Genomic DNA, 23,910 nt, shown 5'->3' on the forward strand with positions numbered 1-23,910 from the left:
GAATATTTTCAAATGCACTGTATATCAACTTGATGCACTCTCTAATGGAGGTCCCTTCTCTGTTTTCCTCCAGCAAACCATTACTTCCTTCCTGGAATGTTAGACCCTCTTCTTTGTGGAAACGCTTCTGATGCTGGGTAGGTTTTTTGGGATATCAGAGTTGAGCATATGGGTAGCTTTATAATCTTACCTTTTCTCTGTTGATAATGCAATACATGGTGCAAAGAATTTCAACATAGTTCAAATTCAACATGTCTTTGAATGCTGAAGACCATATGTCCTATTACATTTGTTGTGCCTATTCATTGGCATTTTGACAGAATATGTCCTGAAGGATACACGTGTATGAAGGCCGGAGGGAATCCCAACTATGGATACACAAGCTACGACAATTTTGGATGGGCCTACCTTGCCCTAATTCAGCTCATGACACAGGACTTCTGGGAAAATCTACTCCAGCTGGTGCGTATACATCATGTGCTCCGATGACTATGACATAGAGATTTATTTGCTCCTGATATTTCCTGAAATATCAGCCGGTAGACCAGGTTTGAATTTGAGAGATTGCAAGCTTATGTGTCATTGGGGATATTGATACAGAAAGAGTACTCACTCGGTTTACTGGTGAGTTAACTGGTCATTTTTCCCCTCTACCCATAGACTCTTCGCTCAGCAGGGAAAACCTACATGATTTTCTTTGTGGTGGTGATCTTCCTGTGCTCGTTCTACCTGATCAACCTGATCCTAGCTGTGGTGGCCATAGCGCATGCTGAGCAGAACGAGGCCACCAGGGCCGAGGCCAAGGAGAAGGAGGCGGAGTATGCCATGATCATGGTGCAGCTGAAGGAAAGGAGAGAAGCGGAGGTCAAAGAGGTGTGATCAAGTTACTATGTATGTGAAGCGCTTTGAAACAATTAATTGCTCTCTTTGATCAGATGATGATTGAAAGAGTAAGATTTAGATAGTCGATTCAACTCTAGATTAAAATCTCTGACGAACTGGATAAATACAAAAAGGTCCTAGTAATCATTCTAAGTGTTCATTTGCAGATTACTTCTCATGTTGGTCGTTCTCGTCCTTAGTTTGCTTGATTCTGGTCAGTGATTGATTGATTATTTTGCTGGCAGTCAGACGTTACCGTCCAGTAGAACATCTAAGAAAGAGAAAGGTGAAAGGCAGATCAAGAGGTTGCTGATGATGAGGTATGTACTTCCTCCAGCCTTGATAAGTAGGCGAGTCTTTAAAGGACTCCAATGGAGGCATCATGGTCAGAGCCAACGCCAATAAGGTCCTGGCAGACCAGGAGGTGAGCCGCATGGCTCAGATGGGTTGCTGTGCTCTTGATGTTATGACCTTTTTCACACTAATGTGCCGACCTGAAACAAACTGTGCTGGCTCAGATATTGTTTATTCGTATTTCGTTTCTTCCTTTTCAGGATAGTTTTGTTTATTCCTTTTCAGGATAGTTTCAGCAACTATGATGAATGCATAACCAATGAATGAATGCATAACCTACTCAGTACAGCTTGGATTGGTTAGGCTCGATTGGTTAGGCTCTGAAAAAGTGGGCTGCTGGCTTCCTGAGTGGTGCAGCGGTCTAAGGCACTGCATCGCAGTGCTAGAGGCATCACTACAGACCCGGGTTCGATACCGGGCTGTATCACAACTGGCCGTGTCCCATAGGGCGGCGCAGTTCCATCTGGTTTAGGGGAGGGTTTGGCCAGGGGGGCTTTACTTGGCTCATTGCGCTCTAGTGACTCCTTGTGGCAGGCTGGGCGACTGCAGGCTGATCTCAGTCATCAGGTAAACAGTCTTTCCTCCGACATATTGGTGTGGCTGGCTGGCTTCCAGGTTAAGCGGTCGAGTGTTAAGAAGCGCGGTTTGGCGGGTCATGTTTCAGAGGACGCATGACTTGACCTTTGCCTCCCGAGCACGTTAGGGAGTTGCAGCGATGAGAAAAGATTGAAATTGTGGAGAAAATAAGGGGGTTATCTTCTCTAGGGTAGGGGGCAGCATTTGGAATTTTGGATGAAAAGCATGCCCAAATTAAACTGCCTTCTACTCAGGCCCAGAAGATAGGATATGCATATAATTTGTAGATTTAGATAGAAAACGCTCTAAAGTTTCCAACACTGTTAAAATAGTGTCAGTGACAGAACTGATTTGGCAGGCGAAAACCTGAGAAAAATCCATTCAGGAAGTAGGATTTTTTTTATTTTGTTGTAGTTTTCTATTCAATGCCATTACAGTGTCCATTGACTTAGGACTCAAATTGCAGTTCCTATGCCTTCCACTAGATGTCAACAGTCTTTAGTAATTGTTTCAGAAAATGAGGGAGTAAGAGCAGTCTGAATGAATGGACCCTGCCGTGTCACAGAGCTTTTTCATGTGCGCGACCGAGAGAGTTCCTTTCTTGTTTACCTTTTATATTGACGACGTTATTGTCCGGTTGAAATATTATCGATTATTTAGGCTAAAAACAACCTGAGAATTGATTGTGAACATCGTTTGAAATGTTTCTATGAACTTTACGGATACTATTTGGATTTTTTTGTCTGCCTGTTGTGACTGCGTTTGCGCCTGTGGATTACTGAAGAAAACGCGCAAACAAAAGTGAGGTTTTTGGATATAAAGAGACTTTGTCGAACAAAAGGAACAGTTATTGAATAAATTAATGTCTTCTGAGTGCAAACATATGAAGATCATCAAAGGTAAGTGATTAATTTTATCTCTATTTCTGACTTGTGTAACTCTTCTACTTGGCTGGTTACTGTTTGTAATGATTTGTCTGGTGGGCTATGTTCTCAAATAATCGTAAGTTATGCTTTCGCCGTAAAGCATTTTTTAAATCTGACACCGTTGTTGGATTCACAAGAAAGTAATCTTTAAACCTATGTAAAATAGTTGTATCTTTTCTGAATTATTATAATGAGAATTTCTGTATTTGAATTTGGGGCTCTGCAATCTCACTGGATGTTGGCCAGGTGGGACGCCACATACCCTAGAGAGGTAAACAAAACATTTTTTTTTAAGTGTGTTGCTATGCGCCTGGTGATGTTTGTCTTTGTTCTACTGTCTGCTGTTGTGTTGAAGAGGGCCAGTAGACCCAAGCGGAGTAAGGACCAGCTGGAAGTAGCAGGCCTTCAGAAGAAGACACCCAGTTCACCCAGTGTCTACAGCCAAGATGCCATGGACGGTAACTGTCACAAATCACAATGGATCTGTATACGAGAAATGAAATGTCCTAAGGAATCCATGTGTGGGACTGGAATGTGATGTATAGGACTGTTATTGCGATATCCACCCATACCTGTGTTCTAATTGGCTCCTGTTTTAGAGCAAGGGCTTCTTTTATATCCTTTTATGAGTTATGCAGTTTCATCATCAAAGTTTCCCATCTAATGCACTGATGACGTACTGTTTCAGCTGCTTCAGCAATAAGACCAACAACCCACAGTCTTACACGTTTGAACTTTAGGTGCTCAAGACAAGTAATACTTTTCAAGACCTACATAGACTTTAATAATACTTTTGAACTTTAGGTGCTGCAAACAATGAATAAAGGTTGAAAACAAATCAGGGTCATGTACAAAATAACAAAAACTCACAAAATGTACTCTGATGTTAACACCTTCCTCCTTTACCCTCATTTCAACAGATTTGGAGGGGGAACTGAGGCCTTGTCCTCCTTGCTGGTACAAGTGTTCAGATGTCTTCCTGAAATGGAACTGCTGTGTGCCCTGGGTGACTTTCAAGAAGTGGGTGTACTTCATAGTGATGGACCCATTCATGGACTTGGTCATCACCATCTGCATTGTACTCAACATCATGTTCTTGGCCATGGAGCACTACCCCATGACAATAGAGTTTGAAGAAGTGCTGAGTGTGGGGAACTTGGTGAGTTAACTTCCTTAATGATGCTCTTCCACTTTACCTCTTCTCTTGCCATGATAGGGGTACTTTAGCTTTTTATGGCTGCAGGGGCAGTATTAAAAAGCTTGGATGAAAAGGTGCCCATATCAAACGGCCTGCTCCTCAGTCATAGTTGCTAATATTTGCATATTATTATTAGTACTGGATAGAAAACACTCTGAAGTTTCTAAAACTGTTTGAATGATGTCTGTGAGTATAACAGAACTCATATTGGCAGGCAAAATCCTGAGTTGAAATCAAAACAGGAAGTCAGAAACCTGAGCTTGTATGTATTCACCAAAATGAGTCCCCAATGAAATCCACTTGAGATATGAATGATTTTGCACTGCCTATGGGTTCCACTAGATGTCAACCACCAATAGAAATTATAATGAGGCTTCTATGTTGTTGTGGGAGTGAATGAGAGCAGAATATATCAGATGTCCATCAAGCAGCCATTTTATGATCCCACTTTGTCCTCATGGTAGTCACTTGCGTTCCATTGCTCACGAAGACAAGAAAGAATACTCCGATTGGAACTTTATTGAAGCTATATGTTAAAAACATCCTAATGATTGATTCTGTACTTACTTTGAAATGTTTCTTCGACCGATAATATCCCTTTTTAAAGTTTTTGTCCAATATAACGCTGACCAGAATGAGCTTTTGGATATGTATACCAAACGCTCTAACAAAAGAAGGTATTTGGACATAAATAACGGACATTTTCAAACAAAACAAACATTTATTGTGGACCTGGGATTCCTGGAGTGCTTTCTGATGTAGATCATCAAAGGTAAGGGAATATTTATCATGTCATTTCTTGTTTATGTTGACGCCATCTTTGCGGCTGTGGTGTTTTTAAATTGAGCGCCGTCTCAGATTATTGCATGTATTTATTTTTTCGTAAAGTTTTTTTGAAATCTGACACAGCGGTTGCATTAAGGAGAGGTATATCTATAATTCCATGTGTATAACTATATTATCATCTATATTTATGTTGAGTATTTCTGTTGAATGATTTGGCTATGCAAAATCACTTGATGTTTTTGGAACTAGTGAATCTAACGCGCCAATGTAAGATCAGATTTTTTTAAATATAAATATGAACTTTATCAAACAAAACATGCATGTATTGTGTAACATGAAGTCCTATGAGTGTCATCTGATGAAGATAATTCAAGGTTTGTGATTAATTTGATCTTTATTTCAGCTTTTTGTGAATGCTATATTTTGCTGGAAAATGGCTGTGCTTATTGTGGTTTGGTGGAGACTTAACATAATCGATTGTAGTGCTTTCGCTGAAAAGCCTATTTGAAATCGGACACTTTGGTGGGATTAACAACGAGAAAATCTTTAAAATTATATAAGACACGTGTGTTTTAGGAATTGTAATTATGAGATTTCTGTGGTTTGAATTTGGCGCCCTCTATTTTCACTGGTAGTTGTCATATCGATCCCGGTATTGGGATTGCAGCCATAACAGGTTAAAAAATATCTCTCTCAAAATGATCATGTTAAAAACGCAGGTTTACTACAGTGCAATCAGAAACCATGAGAATCTACATATCTACACACGGCACAGTTTTCAATAGAATTCACTAGGTTCCTCTCTCATCTCTTGTACAGGTCTTCATAGGAATCTTCACAGCAGAGATGGTGCTGAAGCTCATCGCCATGGATCCGTACTACTACTTCCAGGTCGGGGGGAACATCTTCGACAGCATCATTGTGGCAATCAGCCTGATGGAGCTGTGGCTGGCCGACGTCGAGGGTCTTTCCGTGCTTCGCTCCTTCCGTCTGGTGAGGGTCCCTCCACCCACAATTTAGATCATACTCTCTGTGTAACTGTGCAGTGAGAATCAATCACGATCGATCAATACATGTTCCTAAACTAGTTACAAGAGTAGGGTTGAAAACTACTGGGTAATTTACAAAAATTACTGGAATCTTCTGTAATTTGGGTAATTAGCAGGTCATCTATGGCAATCTGTGGTAACTTCGGTCATTTATACTTGAAGAACTTGTATATTATGTATTCATATTATTCATTTTGTATATCTGTGTCCATACTGTCCTTGAGTTTCTAGTGGATAGACTATATGGTTTAATAGAAAATAGCCTAATGAAAGAAGCATCTAATCAACAATGGCATTATTTTTTTATCAACTCTTCCAACTATTGACAATTTTTCACATCTGCAGTTGTGTGAAAATCTTTTTTAAACATACATTTGAAGTCGGAAGTTTAAGTTGGAGTCATTAACTTGTTTTTCAACCACTCCACAAATTTCTTGTTAGCAAACTATAGTTTTGGCAAGTCAGTTAGGTCATCTACTTTGTGCATGACACAAGTAATTTTTCCAACAATTGTTTACAGATGATTTAATTCACTGTATCACAATTCCAGTGGGTCAGAAGTTTACATACACTATGTTGACTGTGCCTTTAAACCGCTTGAAAAATTCCAGATAATTATGTCATGGCTTTAGAAGCTTCGGACAGGCTAATTGACATAATTTGAGTCAATTGGAGGTGTACCTTTGGATGTTTTTCAAGGCCTACCTTCAAACTCAGTGCCTCTTTGCTTGACATCATGGGAAAATCAAAAGAAACCAGCCAAGACCTCCAAATGCCTGAAGGTACCACGTTCATCTGTACAAACAATAGTACGCAAGTATAAACACCATGGGACCACACAGCCATCATAGCGCTCAGGAAGGAGGCGCGTTCATGCTCCTAGAGAAGACTTTGGACGTACTTTGGTGCGAAAAGTGCAAATCAATCCCAGAAGAACAGCAAAGGACCTTGTGAAGATGCTGGAGGAAACAGGTACAAAAGTATTTATATCCACAGTAAAACGAGTCCTATAATCGACATAACCTGAAAGGCCGCTCAGCAAGGAAGAAGTTACTGCTCCAAAACTGCCATAAAAAAGCCAGACTATGGTTTGCAACTGCACATGGGGACAAATATCTTACTTTTTGTAGAAATGTCCTCTGGTCTGATGAAACAAAATATAACTGTTTGGCCATAATGACCATCGTTATGTTTGGAGGAAAAAAGGGGAGGCTTGCTAGCCGAAGAACACCATCCCAACCGTGAAGCACGGGGGTGGCAGCATCATGTTGTGGTGGTGCTTGCTGCAGGAGGGACTGGTGCACGTCACAAAATAGATGGCATCATGAGGCAGGACAATTATGTGGATATATTGAAACAATCAAGACATCAGTCAGGAAGTTAAAGCTTGGTCGCAAATAGGTCTTCCAAATGGACAATGACCGCAAGCATACTTCCAAAGTTGTACAAAATGGCTTAAGGACAACAAAGTCAAAGTATTGGAGTGGCCATCACAAAGCCCTGACCTCAATCCTATAGAACATTTGTGGTCAGAACTGAAAAAGTGTGTGCGAGCAAGGAGGCCTACAAACCTGACTCAGTTTCACCAGCTCTGTCAGGAGCAATGGGCCAAAATTCACCCAACTTATTGGGGGAAGCTTGTGGAAGGCTACTTGAAACGTTTGACCAAAGTTAAACAATTGAAAGGCAATATTACCAAATACTAATTGAGTGTATGTAAACGTCTGACCCACTGGGAATGTAATGAAAGAAATAAAAGCTGAAATAAACAATTCTCTCTACTATTATGCTGACATTTCACATTCTTAAAATACAGGGAATTTTTACTCTGATTAAATGTCAGGAATTGTGAGAAACTGAGTTTAAATGTATTTGGCTAAGTGTGTGTAAATTTCCAACTTCAACTATGTCATGCTGAAACCCTCATATTAAACAACACTAAGTAAAAAAAAAACACCTTATTAGATTATATTATAAATGCCAAAAAATATATAAATGCAACATGCAACAATTTCAACGACTTTACTGAGGGACAGTTTATATAAGGAAATCAGTCAATTGAAATAAATAAATTAGGCCCAAAAGGGCTTTATTACAGACATAAATTCCTCCTCAGTTTCATCAGCACTCCGGGTGGCCTCTGACCATCTCGCAGGTGAAGAAGCAGCATGTGGAGGTCCTGGGCTTGCGTGGTTACACATAGTCTGCGGTTGTGAGGCTGGTTGGACATACTGCCAAATTCTCTAAAACGTCATTGGAAGTGGTTTATGGTAGAGAAATGAACATTAAATTCTCTGGCAACAGCTCTGGTGGACATTCCTGCAGTCAGCAAACCAATTGCATGCTCCTTGAAAACTTGAGACATCTGTGGCGTTGTGTGACAAAAGTGCACATTTTAGAGTGGCCTTTTATTTTATCCAGCCCCAGGGTCACCTGTGTATTTATCATGCTGTTTAATCAGCTTCTTGATATGCCACACCTGCCAGGTGAATGGATTATCTTGGCAAAGGAGTAATGCTTTCTAAAAGGGATGTAAACAAGTCTGGGCATAAAATCTGAGCGAAATTAGCTTTTTGTACTTTATGGAATATTTCTGGGATCTTATTTAATCTCATGAAACATGGAACCAGCACTACATGTTGCGTTTATACTTTTGTTCAGTAAATCGTTTTTTACATGTGATGAAGTCACACAGAGGGCCATATACAATTCCAGACACCTGTGATAATCTCAAGTACCCCAAAATATCATTAGATCTTAGATAAATTAGATATCATTAGATTTATTTTTTTTAAACTAGAAAGTTACAAAAATATTGGTAGTTTACTGGTAAACTTTAAAAGTTACCAGTAATACACCCTCCTTTTGCAAACCTGTGCAAGATAATATCAAGTAAAGTGATACTAACTCTGCAAACCTATTTATTGGGCCAGTGTCCTGGACACAGCTCAATGGAAAATCAAGTTTTGATTACATTTTTTAAAGCAGTTTCTGGGAAATCAGCCCTATGTAACTAAGGTCTCTGATTGTTTTGGGGGCAGATGCGCGTTTTCAAGCAGACCAAATCCTGGCCCACACTCAACATGACAATCAAGATCATCGGTAATTCAGTGGGCACCCTGGTTAACATCACTCTGGTTCTGGCCATCATCGTCTTCATGTTTGCCGCGGGGGGCATGCATCTCTTCGGCAAGAGCTACAAAGAGTGTGTCTGCAAGATCTCCTTGGACTGCGAGCTGCCCCGCTGGCACATGGAAAACTTCTTCCACGCTTTTCTCACCATCTTCCGAGTGCTGTGCGGAGAGTGGATCGAGACCATGTGGGAATGCATGGAGGTGGCCGGACAGGGCATTTGTCTCGTCTTCTTCATGATGGTCATGGTCATCGGTAAACTAGTGGTGAGTGATGGGCACTGGAGGGTGGGCATTGAACTATTTTGGTGTTTAGTTAGTTCATGGATTATTCAAAAGGTGTAATACACATAACATGAAAGATCAGGGAGCGTGTTCGGTGGAGCACTCCATGCATACAGTGCACATACCACAGATGCAGCTCTTATGCTGCTGTTAGATAATGAGTAGATTATGCCAGCTCCACATTCTTTTGATGGATACCAGGCGGTCCTTCACTGTAAACAAAACTGGTTGTGTTTCCTCTTTGGTTATTCATAGGATGAAGAGAGGAAATAGCTATGCCAGTTTACCAAAAACCTGACAACAAACAATGTGCCAAAGACAAGCATGGCTTTCTGTCTGAACTCCCGGGAGAATCTCATTGACTAGTAGTGGCATCGAATAGGACACACACCATTCACTCAATGGAGAGGCTATTATTAGTTCCATGATATGGGCCAGCAGTTCTGACCTTGGGGTGTTTGGGGATCCACTGGGGCAGGTGGCATAGATAAAATAGCAGGGGGCTTACAGGAATCATGGAGGGGGCAGCCTTAAGTCTACAGATGATGTAGCAGGCGTTTGAGGTCACGCAAATCCAATACCACTGTTAGATACTATTGAGAGGTAAAGTTACACGCGTACTGTCTGACGTTTAGAATACTTTTGACAATATTAACCAGAAGAAATTGACAAATAATAATTTCACTACCCTGGTTCAAGAACATCGGGGACAATAATAACAAATACGATGTGCTAAAAAAAATCCAGTTGTTCTAACTATCCATCCAGGTGTTGAACCTCTTCTTGACCTTTCTGCTGAGCTCGTTCAGCCGTTACAACCTGGCGGCTCCAGAGGAGGACGGGGAGATGAACAACCTGCAGATCGCCACCAGCAGGATTACCAGGGGCATGAACTGGGCCAAGGCATACGTCATCAAGCAGTTCTGCATTATCATAGGCAACCAGACTAAGGAGGATGGAGACGGGGCTGACGGTAATGGGGGTAGTAATGGGGATGTGGACGGCCTCCCAAAGGACAGCTTGGCTTTGAAAAATATCAATTCCAGTGACAACACAAAGGCTGATTTGGAGCTCAAAATGCTGGACCATGTAAACCCAAGTGGATTTCTTGCACATGCGAATTTGACCCTGGATGTACCCATTGCCAAAATGGAGTCTGATGATGATGAGGATGACAGTTCTGAAGTGAAAGGAGAAGGCAGAAATGAGGATGCTAAGGTAAGACCTTGGCATTATTGATGAGTTAAACTTGACACAGACATCTGTTCCCACTGGACACACACTGGTTGAATCATCATGGTTTCCATGTCAGTTCAATGAAATTACGGTGAACCAACGTGGAATAGATTCTGAATTGACGTTCGTGCCCAGTGGGTTATATTTTGAGCATTCATTACAAACAATATCGAGTAATCAAGACGAAGGCTTCATACTGACAAGAGAAATAACCGATATACAAGCACATACATGCACTTCATATATTGTTATCCTTTGCAATATTATTAGTACTAGTATTATTCTATTCGGTATCAGTGGTATTGTAATGCTGATAAGATAAATAACCTTTTCCTTTTGGTACATTTTATGGGATTTCTTATAGTCATGGCCAAATAACTTAAGCAAACTACAGTATTTTAATTCCGCAGTGACAATCAAAATAAATCTTTCTGCTGCTGACATGCAGGGTAGACTACCCACATAAAATATATAATACTACAGTACTTAGTACAGAATTCTGTAGTAATATATATTATACTGTGGAATACTATACTACACACTGTAGTATCCCTTGATCATGTGTAGAACTTACTATAGAATGGTTTAGCATACTGTAGAATACTATAGTAAATACTACAATATTATCCACCAAAAAGCACTATAGTAAATACTACAGTAATGTCCGCAAAAACACCACATTTTTTAAACTATTGTAAATACTACAGTATTTAATTTGCAATTACCCGGCCCATTCCCCTCCCCCATATCCCAATTTGTGCCAAGTGAGAAACCTACATGCCAAGTATAGATCATATATTGTGTTCCCTATAAGTTATAGAAAAGAGGAGGAGCTCTGAACTATCCGTTCAGACCCCAGTCCTACCGACCTACCTACATGTTATTGAAAATTTGCACTTTTAGTATTTCTCCAGTAGGTTTCCTCAAGGAGAAAGCCTTCAATTCTATGTCAAAGATAGTGCAACTAAAACACTACAGTAAATACTACAGTATAATACAATCTGCAAAAACACTACATTAATTACTATACACTACAGTTTTCTTTAACTATATTAATTATACTACAGATAACTACAGTAAATACTATAATATTCAATGTATTGTTTTTGCAGACTTTAGTCAGGGCTCTCGAGTGGCGCAGCAGTTTAAGGCACTGCATCTCAGGGCAAGCGGTGTCACTAGAGTCCCTGGTTCAAATCCAGGCTGTATCACATCTGGCTGTTATCGGGAGTCCCATAGGGCAGTGTACAATTGGCCCAGCTTCACCAGGCTTTAGTCGGTGTAGGTGTAATCGATGTGAAATGGCTAGCTAGTTAGCAGGGTGCATGCTAATAGCGTTTCAATCAGTGACATCACTTGCTCTGAGACCTTGAAGTAGTTGTTCCTCTTGCTCTGCAACAGCTGCACACACTCCTAAAGGAAACACTTCAGGCCACTCGCAGTTAACATATAACATTATTGAATTACAATATATATTTACGTTCTTCTGTGCAGGGGTTGAATAATATTTTGGAGCTGACATGTTTACAAACTTTAAAGAGACTGTAGGGCAACAGTTGCTATGTCCTACTTCTTTCCCACAGTGTGTTTTCTATTTAATATAATGTGACAAGTGGCACTGTATGTGAAAGAGATACCATATGAATATGTGAATGGGCAAAGAGTTATTGGCCCCTAGGGAACTTAAATCATTCCTCCTCTTACTAACCTATATAATGTTGTGCTGTTTCCCAGGAATATCTGCTCAAAACAGTGACTAAATAAAGGTCATAGTAAATTGATGATATGACATTTCATATCTCTCAAACCAACCCAGATTAAACTCTGAGTTCAAGATACAATTTAATTAAAGGGATAGTTCTCATTTTGTTTTTTGTGTGTTTTTTTACCTATACAATTAGCTACAAATGGGATATCCCAGATGATCTAATACAGATGTCTCTCTCACTACAGCGAAGGAAACCTATTGCACAGGACAATGCCTCTTTGATCTGCAGGACAAGTGTGGAAGTGGAGAAAGAAGAGGCAAACCCCACCAGCCCTGAGAACTGCTGGACTGAGTGTAAGAGGATCTCCCTCTTACAGGCTTGATGCTGTAACTCCATGGGAGTCAATATACACAAAACAAAAATATAAATGCAACATGTAATGTGTTGGTCCCATGTTCCATGAGCTGAAATAATAGATCCCACAAATATAACTCAGTAAAATCTTTGAAATTGTTGCATGTTGCATTTTTTTGTTGTTCAGAATACTGTAGTTAACCTACATCAGCCTCCAATGATTTACTTAGTTGTTCAGGGGGAGAGCGGGAGAGAGAGCAGGGCTCGCTTACATAGTGTAGTTTTGATTGAGTCATGTTGCATTTCCCTGGCTGATAAGACAATGACTATACTGCCTATTTAAGTGGAGGTTCCCTGCATGGTTGTAATGGTAGAATACATTTTAAGTGAACATGAATTCATTAGCACCCCTCATCTCCATGAATGAGCGTTATTTTTTCACCTGCATTGATTGTACTTCTGAAATGCCTGACTTGACAAATGTGGACCGTACTGGTAGATAGGGTGCGAGGGATGTTTTGCCTAATCTTACTCATATGTTCTCCTTCCTCAAATCTCTGATAGCATGTATTGGACGATGCCCTTGCCTTGATTGTGACATCACCACAGGGAAAGGAAAAACTTGGTGGAACTTCAGGAAGACATGCTTCCTCATTGTGGAGCACAACTACTTTCAGTCCTTTATCATCTTCATGATCCTGATGAGTAGTGGAGCTTTGGTGAGATGCCTTCTTTCAGTGCAATGCGGATACCGACATATGGTGTTTTGAAACAGCTGTCCGTGATATTTTGCTCAATTCTTCACAGGCTTTTGAAGACATACACATTGAACAGCGCAGGACCATAAAAGTCATCCTGGAATATGCTGATCAAGTCTTCACCTACGTGTTCATTATTGAGATGCTCTTGAAGTGGGTGGCTTACGGATTCCAGGCCTACTTCACAAATGCATGGTGCTGGCTGGACTTCCTCATTGTGAATGTAAGGCAAAGTAATAGCCCGTGCCCATCTGGGTAGTGCATCCTAGTCATATTTTATATTTTCAACAATTATAAGTAATATTTCATCAATATAAATGATCAAAATGTCAGTTCCTTTGAGAAAGCTAATCTTCACATGTTGTCATCACATCCCAAATCTCCTAGGTGTCTATGATTAGTTTAACGGCTAATATCCTGGGCTACGCTGAACTTGGGTCAATCAAATCTCTTCGAAAGTTACGGGCTTTGCGGCCCCTCCGCGCCCTGTCCAGATTTGAGGGAATGAAGGTGAGTCTTTTACAAGTCGAGAACTGAAATAAGAGAAGTGGTGTATTTGATGAGTCCCGAACATGTAAATCTGTGGCCTTAGAAATTAAATGCATTCGTTGATACATTTTCGAGATCTGATCAACAATGCAAAGAGTATTTCACTCCAATTAGTCTCAGCAGTTCAATATGAATCCCTTTTTACATCCTGTACAAGCTCTGCTTTTACTAGAGATTTGATTGGCAGGTTCTCTCAAATTTGGGCACATCATTTCCTTTCCACAGGTGGTGGTGAACGCTCTGGTGGGGGCCATTCCTTCCATTGTCAATGTGCTTCTAGTGTGCGTCACCTTCTGGCTCATCTTCAGCATCATTGGAGTCAACCTGTTTGCTGGGAAGTACTACTACTGCTTCAATACCACGTCTGAGGAGATGTTCTCTGCTGACATTGTGAACAACATGACCGAATGCATCCAACTAACAGAGGGTAATGCCGACGTGCGCTGGATGAACTCAAAGATCAACTTTGACAACGTGGCCATGGGCTACCTTTCCCTCCTGCAAGTAGTGAGTTTCGAAACAGGTTGCTTACTAATCATATAGCCTACTACTCAATCGAATCAATCAAATGTATTTATAAAGCCCTTCTTACATCAGCTGATGTCACAAAGTGCTGTACAGAAACCCAGCCTAAACCCCAAACAGCAACAAATGCAGGTGTTGAAGCTCTGTTTTATAGTTGAAGTTGTTTAAAGCTGTAATGTATGCCTACTGTAATGTATGCCTACTGAAACAGCCTACTGTTTCTTACAGCATTACATTTTTGTCATTTTTTTGTTCTTCTCTCAGGCAACATTTAAAGGATGGCTGGGTATAATGTATGGCGCTGTGGATTCACGTACTGTAAGACAATTCCTTAATACTGTAATAAGAATTATACACTTTGAAATGAGTATGATAACAACCTAATTTCTTATGATTTGATCCTCTCTGTCAACAAGGTGGGAGAGCAACCCATGTATGAGGATAATGTTTACATGTACATCTACTTTGTCATGTTCATCATCTTTGGGACCTTCGTCATGCTGAATCTCTTCATTGGTGTCATTATCGACAACTTCAACCAGCAAAAAAAGAAGATAAGTAGCCTTCCCACAGCATAATGTCACGAAATAGCAAACACAGCATGCAAGCCTTTCTAAAACATTATCACAACAATACTATACACGTATAAATTACAAGTATTTTAGATGACATGCACATGAAAATAACTGTATGTCTCTATACTTTGGAGGGAAAAACATTTTCATGACAGAGGAACAGAATAAATACTACAATGCCATGAAAAAGCTTGGTTCCAAGAAGCTACAGAAACCCATTCCTAGACCCAAGGTAAGCACCTGCTTGAGTTACTGGCAAATTGCCTAAAGATGTAGAACAAAAGAGTGTGTATTCCATACCATCTACTCTAGATGCTATACCAGCCCTTACACATCAGTTAAGTGACAGTGTTCTTAGTTCAAATAGAAGTGTATCATCACCAACGTTTAAGAAGAACATTTTAAGTTAAATACGGACCACTCAATGAGAAGGTATTGGCCAGGCTTTATCACTATCTGCTCTTGCCCGCTTCTGTTCCTCCCTTATGAAGATAACTTTCCCTCCAAAGTATAGAGACATTCTGTTATTTTCATGTGCATGTCATTGACCTAACATACCTCTAATTCACTCTGTTTTGTCCTATCTTTCTCTTGGTCTCTATTGATTGGCGGTTGAAGAACAAATTCGCAGGCATTGTTTATGACCTGATCACCAACCAATTCTTCGAGGTCTTCATTATTGTGCTGATCTGCCTCAGCATGGTAACGATGATGGTGGACACGGATGACCAGAGCGAGGAGAAGGATAGCATCCTCTTCTTCATCAACCTGGTGTTTATCTTCATCTTCGTCGCAGAGTGTATCCTCAAGTTGATCGGATTGCGGCAATATTATTTTACCGTCGGATGGAATATTTTAGATTTTGTCGTCGTCATTCTCTCCATCCTTGGTGAATATGAAGAAAATACTGTATACATTAGCCGTGTAGCTACAGAATTCTTTATTTTTGCTGAAATGAAACATGATTGAAGAACATAGTAATAAGAATGAAAACTGAATTATTATTATTTTTTTCCATTCCAGGTTTACTGCTGGCGGACCTCATAGAGAAGTATTTTGTCTCACCTACCCTTTTCCGTGTCGTAAGACTGGCCAGGATTGGTCGAGTTCTGAGACTTATCCGAGGAGCTAAAGGCATCCGGACACTGTTGTTTTCCCTGAGGATGTCACTTCCAGCTATCTTCAACATTGGGCTCCTGCTCCTTCTCATCATGTTCATCTTCTCCATTTTTGGAATGTCCAACTTTGCATATGTCAAAAAGGAGGTCGGAATAGACGATATGATCAATTTTGAAACTTTTGGCAACAGTATAATTTGTCTGTTCACGATCACAACCTTAGCCGGTTGGGACAGTGTCCTCTCACCCATGATGAGTAGTACACCTCCGAACTGTGACCCGTACATTGAAAATCCAGGCACAGATGTAAGAGGCAACTGCAGCAGCCTTGGTTGGGGAATTCTTTTTATCTGCAGCTACATCATCATGTGTTTCTTTCTTGTGGTCAACATGTACATTGCCGTTATTCTCGAGAACTTCAATGTTGTCATCGAGGAGAGCGGCAACCCGCTGTGTGAGGAAGACTTTGAGATGTTCTATGAGACCTGGGAGAAGTTCGACCCTGACGCGTCACAATTCGTCGCCTACGACATTTTGTCGGAGTTCTGTGACACGCTTAAAGACCCGCTCAGGATCCCCAAACCCAACGCAATCAAGCTGATCACCATGGACCTTCCCATTGTCCCTGGGGATAAGATCCACTGTCTGGACATCCTGCTGGCGCTGACCACAGAGGTGCTGGGAGAATCAGGGGAGATGGATGCCATGAAGGAGAGCATGGAGGAGAAGTTCATGGCCAAAAACCCCTTTAAAGTGTCATTCAAGCCAATCACCACCACCCTGAGGCGAAAGCAGGAGGAGGTAGCAGCTGTTGTCATTCAGAGAGCCTATTGTAAGCATCTGCTGAGAAGTTCGATGAAACTCGCTTCCTACAAGTACCATGAGAAGAAAGAGTTAACCAAGGAGGACGAAGCGCCGCCAGAGCAGGAAGGAATGATTGCCATCAGAATGAGCAAACTGTATGAAAGCCAACAATCGCTCGGAGTGGATGAAACCGTTGTAGATATGGATTCTTATGTAAAACGGGAGAGAAAAGAACTGACAGCGACACAACTTCCTGTGGTGACTACTGAAACGCCGCCGCCTGTGGAGCTTCAGAACGAGATCATCTCGCACTCTGCCCCCTTTGTCATCCCGGCCTCAACCCATAACTCACAGCTGAAAGAGTCCCATGTTTGAAAAGCTAGTGCAACCAACGGATAAACACTTCATCATCATGGTCTTCTGCCTTTGACGATGAGACCGCTTCTTCATCTCCAAAGTCCAACTTTGGTATGTTTGGCTTGGGTCAGAGTCTGAGTTTCTTGTGTCTTTGAGGGACACATTGAGCCCACCCCACTGAATCTAAGCGATTGCATAGAGATGATGGTTATAACGAATATAGCAGTCAATGTTAATTGATGTTGATGATAACCTGGAATGTATTGACTGAGAAATCATAGCTATTGTTGGCAAGACAATCACCAAAGCCTGAGTTGAAAGTTTTGGCCCATTTTATGGATGCAAGCCCAGTTGTGGTAGCAGACCCCTTGTAATATATAGTTGAGATCATTTGAGAATTAAAGAACCTAAGAGATAGTTAGCAATGTATAAGATAATAATAAGTGAATTAAACTCCATCTCACAAGTGAGTAGGGACCTGACTCCTATGGTTTTACTCTTAACACAAAAACATACTTTCAGTCCCCTGAAAGTAATTTAATAAATATGTTCCTTTTCGTATTTTTTATACCTTTTTTATTCAACTGTTTGTTGGGTTAGCAGGAAGCCTAGTGGGTCGAGCGTTGGACCAGTAACTGAAAGGTTGCTAGATTGAATCCCTGAGCTGACAAGGTAAAAATATGTTGTTCTGCCCCTGAACAAGGCAGTTAAACCACTGTTCCTAGTCTGTCATTGTAATTAAGAATTTGTTCTTAATTTGTTCTTAACTGACTTGCCTAGTTAAATAAATATAACATATTCTACTGCACTTGCAGTATTAATTGCAATGAAAAAGGCAAGCAATAATCTCATCTGTATCTTCGAAGTTGAAATATGACTTCAAAAACAGGATTCTCAAGAATGTTATGGATTTTTCATATGGAATCTGACTTTTGGTGCATATGTCATTTTAATCTAAACTTGTATGACTTCCCTATAATTTTCCAAATACCAGTACAAGAACGTCAAAGAAAAATTTTGAAAACATTTTTTATTGAATACAATTCTATTTTGAAGTTATTATTTGTCTGGAGTTTGGTTTGACGTATTCGGCCAACACTTTTGTGTGTTAATTTTTTAAGGTATTAAAGCAAATACTAACACTGGGATTTATAGTATATACAAAGTAATTTATATTTTTTTTACCCAAAACATATTTAGTAACAAATATGACCTGTGCCTTTAACATCTGAAAATGAGAACACTTTAATGAAAAAACAGGTTTAGAAAACAGATTGAGAAAGGATTTGCGTTTGCAATTAGGATCGGACCCTTTTTCTCAATTTTCGCCTAAAATTACATACCCAAATCTAACTGCCTCTAGCTCAGGACCTGAAGCAAGGATATGCATATTCTTGATACCATTTGAAAGGAAACACTTTGAAGTTTGTGGAAATGTGAAAGTAATGTAGGAGAATATAACACATTAGATCTGGTAAAAGATGTAACAAAGAAAAAAACATGTGTTTTTTTTGTATTGTTTTGTATTTTTTGTATTTTTGTATTATTTGTACCATCATCTTTGAAATGCCATGATGTATTTTACCAGCCCAGGCGCATTTTAGATTTTGGAAACGTTTTTGTTACTTACACCCTCATGCTAATCACATTAGCCTACATTAGCTCAATCAACCGTTCCATGACACACACACACACACACACACACACACACACCTATCCCGTAGAGGTAACTAATTCTGCTGAATAACAACTAATTTGTCAAATTTTTACACTGTCAGTTTTCTTTTATTGTCGAATTTCTTAATTTTCTGTATATTTTCCTTTGATTATATTTTTAAGGAAATTAACTTTCCTTTTGAGTTTTTCTCATTGTAGTAACACAACTAACCTACTGTAGTAACACAAGTACTGTAGTAATACAAGTACTACTAACAGTGTTCGGTTTTTATTATTTGTGCTATTAAGCAGTATGATGATAGAAATGAATAATGACATATTTTTACAATATGCTGAAAATGTACTGGTCAGTTTATTGGAACATGGGGCTTGTAACACCAGAGTTGTTGCTTTTGGTTTTCACATTTTTACAATTGATACTAATACACCCCGATAAGCACAATCAAGCACACTGCAATTTCTTTGGAAACTTGTGTGAGAAACACATGGATTAATTACACATGCATGGAACCACCTTGAAACAATGTGTGGAGGACAACTTAGATAACATAAGTACATTTTTCTATTTATTTCAGGGATTCAATAATTCTAACCAGTTTTTACTTCATTTGAATTAAGGACAAATACTAAGCTAGCAATGGCATACTTTTGTACAAGAGCTTCCATGCTTGTTAAATCAAGTGTGCCTATTTGTAAGCGCTACCTACAACAGCAGTTCATCCAAAGGGAGACTGGTTTGCCTGTAAATCATGTTCTGCGCACTGTGTGAACATTCAAACGGAGGACCTTGGAATTGTGAAATGGAAATAACATAGATGTCATGCACCATTGTTTACAAAACGAATACTGTGTGAAAGTGATAGAGAAGGACTGTTATATTGCATTTTTTTACTGAGGCTGAATGTGTGCTGTCAGCGTGGCCTGTAAACATTGTATATTCACTGCTCAACTGTGGAGGAGTTTGGAGATTATTACTTTGTATTATTGATCTGAATAGTGTTTAATTCATGTAATGATAGACTGACTATAAAGGCAAATACACAGAAGTACATATTATGCTTTATAATTTTACTTTCTAACAATTCTAATACATTTCTAATAAAAAAAAGATAGATGTGTTTGGATGCTCTGCCAGTTGTATTGTTTCACAAAAAGCATTTGATCTTTATGATGTATTTGTTCACCAGCATGCTGTATATGCCATCTGCTGGACAACTATACAAGCCACAACTTTCCTGCCAAACACGAGTAGCTTTCAAGTATCTCACTTTTACCAGCCACGGCACCTTTGTTCCCAGTTATGATCAATAACAATTTCCAGATGTGACATTTTTCCCCTGGAGTACAGGAGTATACGCAATATCTTTCGCATTTCTGAATTCGGAGATTTAGATTTAGTTCATCTTTCTATTTCTTGTGGGCGGTGCTTAACCAGCAGTCAGATATCTGTTTAAACCTTCTATAGTGTTAGGACTTAGTTCCCAGTCCATAAATACTCTCTCACCTTATTATCGTGCCTCAAAGATACCGATTAGATAGTTCTCACAGCCATACCATAGCTTTATCTGTGACGTAAAATACTACAGTATACAGGATATCATGCACTAAATGTCGTAAAATTCCCTCATGCTGCTGTCGGTAAGACCTGAATACCGTATGGTAAATAGCTAAACAATTTCTTTGTTCAATGATGAATGTATTATTACACTCAAGAGAAAACAGGATTTGTAATTAAACAGTGGGAAAACATTTTATTGTTTCCTGCCAACGCCGTCTATGCAGCACTACCTTTCCGAAACAAAACAGAGTGAGTGCTGTGTTACAGGTGCTGCACTTTTTTTTGTGTTCACTTCACACAAAAAAACAAGCTGTGCCTTCAGGACATCTCACCCAGCAGGCATATATATGACTGCCGCAGCAGCCGTACTGTAATCAGAACCCGTTGGGTTTGGAGCAGTTGCCCTCCAATAACCAAGCACAATCCCTCCCCTCTTCACGAGCGTACACACACACACAAACACACACTCTCTCTTTTTTTGGTCTCTCTCTCTCTAAGCAGACCCTTCCTTTAGGAGAGCGGGGGGGAATGGGGCCTCTGGCTGGAAGTGTCTGCCGGACTATTCCTCTCCAAGTTCCAAGCATACGGCACAAGTCAGGGGTCATCGGTGTGTAACGACCTTAAGACAGCAAGGATCTGTGTGTTCTACATGTCTCCCTATAGTTTCCAGGACCAGGAGTGGGACCACGACTATAATGTTACACCCATTCACTTCTCACACTGACTGACCAATCCCTGTTACACATGCCAAGCTTGGCCCTATGACCGACCAGGAAGTCAAGGAGATTAGCTACAGATGTTAGCTACATGCTTGTGATGAACAGAGGGAAGGGACTTGGGTGTGGTGACCATAATAAGCAAAATAGAGGCTCACTCAAATGGTATCACATGACAATTGTCAGCTAATATAACTTACTATCTGATAGTGCCATAAATGTGTTTCAAAATACAAAAAAGGTTGCAATTATCATGTTATCATTTAATGTAAGGCATCGCTATTACAATATATGTCATGTATAACTGCTCTATAAAGGGTTAGCCTGCTGAACATGCCATTTCTCCAGATCACATCTCACAGCAGCCAGTACAGTACTTGTGTTAGGGTATCTATACTTTGATCCAAGTTAAGACATCCCCATGAGTGTGTGTTGTTGTATGTTTACATCCAAGAGGAGCTTTGTCTTACTGGTAATGCGAGAAACTGCAACAGAATCTCAAATAACGCATTACCTACGGAACTGACAGAGAAAGATGGTTAGTTCATGCAATAACCAGCAATTACAGGCTATTGCTGGAAATGCTTGGCTAAATCCTAACCTCTGAACTTTGTCATTTGGCATATAGAGGACCTGATTTTGTGTTATTGATAACCCAGTCAACTATAACACATGCGGAAAGAAAAAACCTGATTAGGATATATTACAGCAACCAGCTAATTAATCAGGTATGCTAGATTAGGGTTGGAACCAGGTGTAGGTGAAATGTTTTAATAAAACACAAAACCCAGAACACGACACTAACATAAGGCTGAAGACAGATACACAAGAATAGTACCAACTTGTGAGTGAACCTGGGAGAGTGACATACAGTGGGGCAAAACAGTATTTAGTCAGCCACCAATTGTGCAAGTTCTCCCACTTAAAAAGATGAGAGAGGCCTGGAATTGTCATAATAGGTACACTTCAACTATGACCGACAAAATGAGAAAAAAAATCCAGAAAATCACATTGTAGGATTTTTAATGAATTTATTTGCAAATTATGGTGGAAAATAAGTATTTGGTCACCTACAAACAAGCAAGATTTCTGGCTCTCACAGACCTGTAACTTCTTTACGAGGCTCCTCTGTCCTCCACTCGTTACCTGTATTAACGGCACCTGTTTGAACTTGTTATCAGTATAAAAGACACCTGTCCACAACCTCAAATAGTCACACTCCAAACTCCACTATGGCCAAGACCAAGGAGCTGTCAAAGGACACCAGAAACAAAATTGTAGACCTACACCAGGCTGGAAAGACTGAATCTGCAATAGGTAAGCAGCTTGGTTTGAAGAAATCAACTGTGGGAGCAATTATTAGGAAATGGAAGACATACAAGACCACTGATAATCTCCCTCAATCTGGGGCTCCATGCAAGATATGGAGCTCCACTCAAAATGATCACAAGAACGGTGAGCAAAAATCCCAGAACCACTCGGGTTCTAGTGAATGACCTGCAGAAAGCTGGGACCAAAGTAACAAAGCCTACCATCAGTAACAAAATACGCCGCCAGGGACTCAAATCCTGTTGTGCCAGACGTGTCCCCCTGCTTAAGCCAGTACATGTCCAGGCCCGTCTGAAGTTTGCTAGAGAGCATTTGGATGATCCAGAAGAGGATTGGGAGAATGTCATATGGTCAGATGAAACCAAAATAGAACCTTTGGTAAAAACTCAACTCGTCATGTTTGGAGGACAATGAATGCTGAGTTGCATCCAAAGAACACCATACCTACTGTGAAGCATGGGGGTGGAAACATCATGCTTTGGGGCTGTTTTTCTGCAAAGGGACCAGGACGACTGATCCGTGTAAAGGAAAGTATGAATGGGGCCATGTATCGTGAGATGTTGAGTGAAAACCTCCTTCCATCAGCAAGGGCATTGAAGATCAAACGTGGCTGGGTCTTTCAGCATGACAATGATCCCAAACACACCACCCGGGCAACAAAGGAGTGGCTTCGTAAGAAGCATTTCAAGGTCCTGGAGTGGCCTAGCCAGTCTCCAGATCTCAACCCCATAGAAAATCTTTGGAGGGAGTTGAAAGTCCGTGTTGCCCAGCAACAGCCCCAAAACATCACTGCTCTAGAGGAGATCTGCATGGAGGAATGGGCCAAAATACCAGCAACAGTGTGTGAAAACCTTGTGAAGACGTACAGAAAACGTTTGACCTCTGTCATTGCCAACAAAGGATGTATAACAAAGTATTGAGATAAACTTTTGTTATTGACCAAATACTTATTTTCCAACATAATTTGCAAATAAATTCATAAAAAATCCTACAATATGATTTTCAGGATTTTTTTCCTCATTTTTTCTGTCATAGTTGAAGTGTACCTATGGTGAAAATTACAGGCCTCTCTCATCTTTTTAAGTGGGAGAACTTGCACAATTGGTGGCTGACTAAATACTTTTTTGCCCCACTGTATGTGTCTTTCCGTCTTTCATTTTGCTGAAATGTTTTTCCATAACGGGGTCAAATTTAGCCAGTAATTCAACCTCTTTTAAGAAGTTTCCATTATCTGGTTGGAAGAGTTTGTCTGATCAACCCCTGAATGCTAGGTTTCTTTCAGCCAGAGACTGAGTGATACTTATTAAACGTGAAAGGACAACCCGCCATCTCTTTCTTTCAGCCTCCAATATTGCCTTTTGTATCTGGTCAAGAGTCTGTCCCCTACTTAGGCACAGATCAAGTTCGCTCCACTTATTCATATTGTTTGTGTGTTCAGGACTACCCTCGTGGTGTTTC

At 40.2% G+C, this 23,910-nt stretch overlaps 1 protein-coding gene and 1 non-coding gene across 4 annotated transcripts in view; both read left to right on the forward strand.

Annotated features, from left to right (window-relative positions):
* scn4ab (sodium channel, voltage-gated, type IV, alpha, b) overlaps window positions 1-19,967 on the forward strand; it is a 37,409-nt gene extending 17,442 nt beyond the window's left edge. For 2 of the 3 annotated variants that reach the window (XM_090193120.1, XM_021624592.3), the window contains 18 exons: window positions 74-137; window positions 321-462; window positions 661-873; window positions 3,094-3,196; window positions 3,659-3,897; window positions 5,542-5,715; window positions 8,813-9,169; window positions 9,956-10,405; window positions 12,377-12,485; window positions 13,051-13,205; window positions 13,294-13,467; window positions 13,632-13,754; window positions 14,019-14,300; window positions 14,583-14,636; window positions 14,735-14,872; window positions 15,021-15,125; window positions 15,512-15,782; window positions 15,917-19,967. In XM_090193120.1, the coding sequence (XP_090049246.1) occupies window positions 74-137; window positions 321-462; window positions 661-873; window positions 3,094-3,196; window positions 3,659-3,897; window positions 5,542-5,715; window positions 8,813-9,169; window positions 9,956-10,405; window positions 12,377-12,485; window positions 13,051-13,205; window positions 13,294-13,467; window positions 13,632-13,754; window positions 14,019-14,300; window positions 14,583-14,636; window positions 14,735-14,872; window positions 15,021-15,125; window positions 15,512-15,782; window positions 15,917-17,190 (4,427 nt within the window). In that variant the 3' untranslated portion in view covers window positions 17,191-19,967. Of the gene's footprint in view, window positions 1-73; window positions 138-320; window positions 463-660; window positions 874-3,093; window positions 3,197-3,658; window positions 3,898-4,571; window positions 4,709-5,541; window positions 5,716-8,812; window positions 9,170-9,955; window positions 10,406-12,376; window positions 12,486-13,050; window positions 13,206-13,293; window positions 13,468-13,631; window positions 13,755-14,018; window positions 14,301-14,582; window positions 14,637-14,734; window positions 14,873-15,020; window positions 15,126-15,511; window positions 15,783-15,916 lie in introns of those variants that run through there. The other variant, XM_090193121.1, reaches the window with a different exon arrangement.
* LOC149979346 (U7 small nuclear RNA) lies at window positions 11,309-11,363 on the forward strand. Its single transcript, XR_016485439.1, has one exon. It is a non-coding gene; the product is annotated as a U7 small nuclear RNA (small nuclear RNA).
* Window positions 19,968-23,910: the final 3,943 nt, after the last annotated feature.

The sequence above is a fragment of the Oncorhynchus mykiss genome, chromosome 12, assembly GCF_057628025.1.
Source record: "Oncorhynchus mykiss isolate SJ-2025 chromosome 12, ASM5762802v1, whole genome shotgun sequence".
In the NCBI taxonomy this organism is placed as follows: domain Eukaryota; kingdom Metazoa; phylum Chordata; class Actinopteri; order Salmoniformes; family Salmonidae; genus Oncorhynchus; species Oncorhynchus mykiss.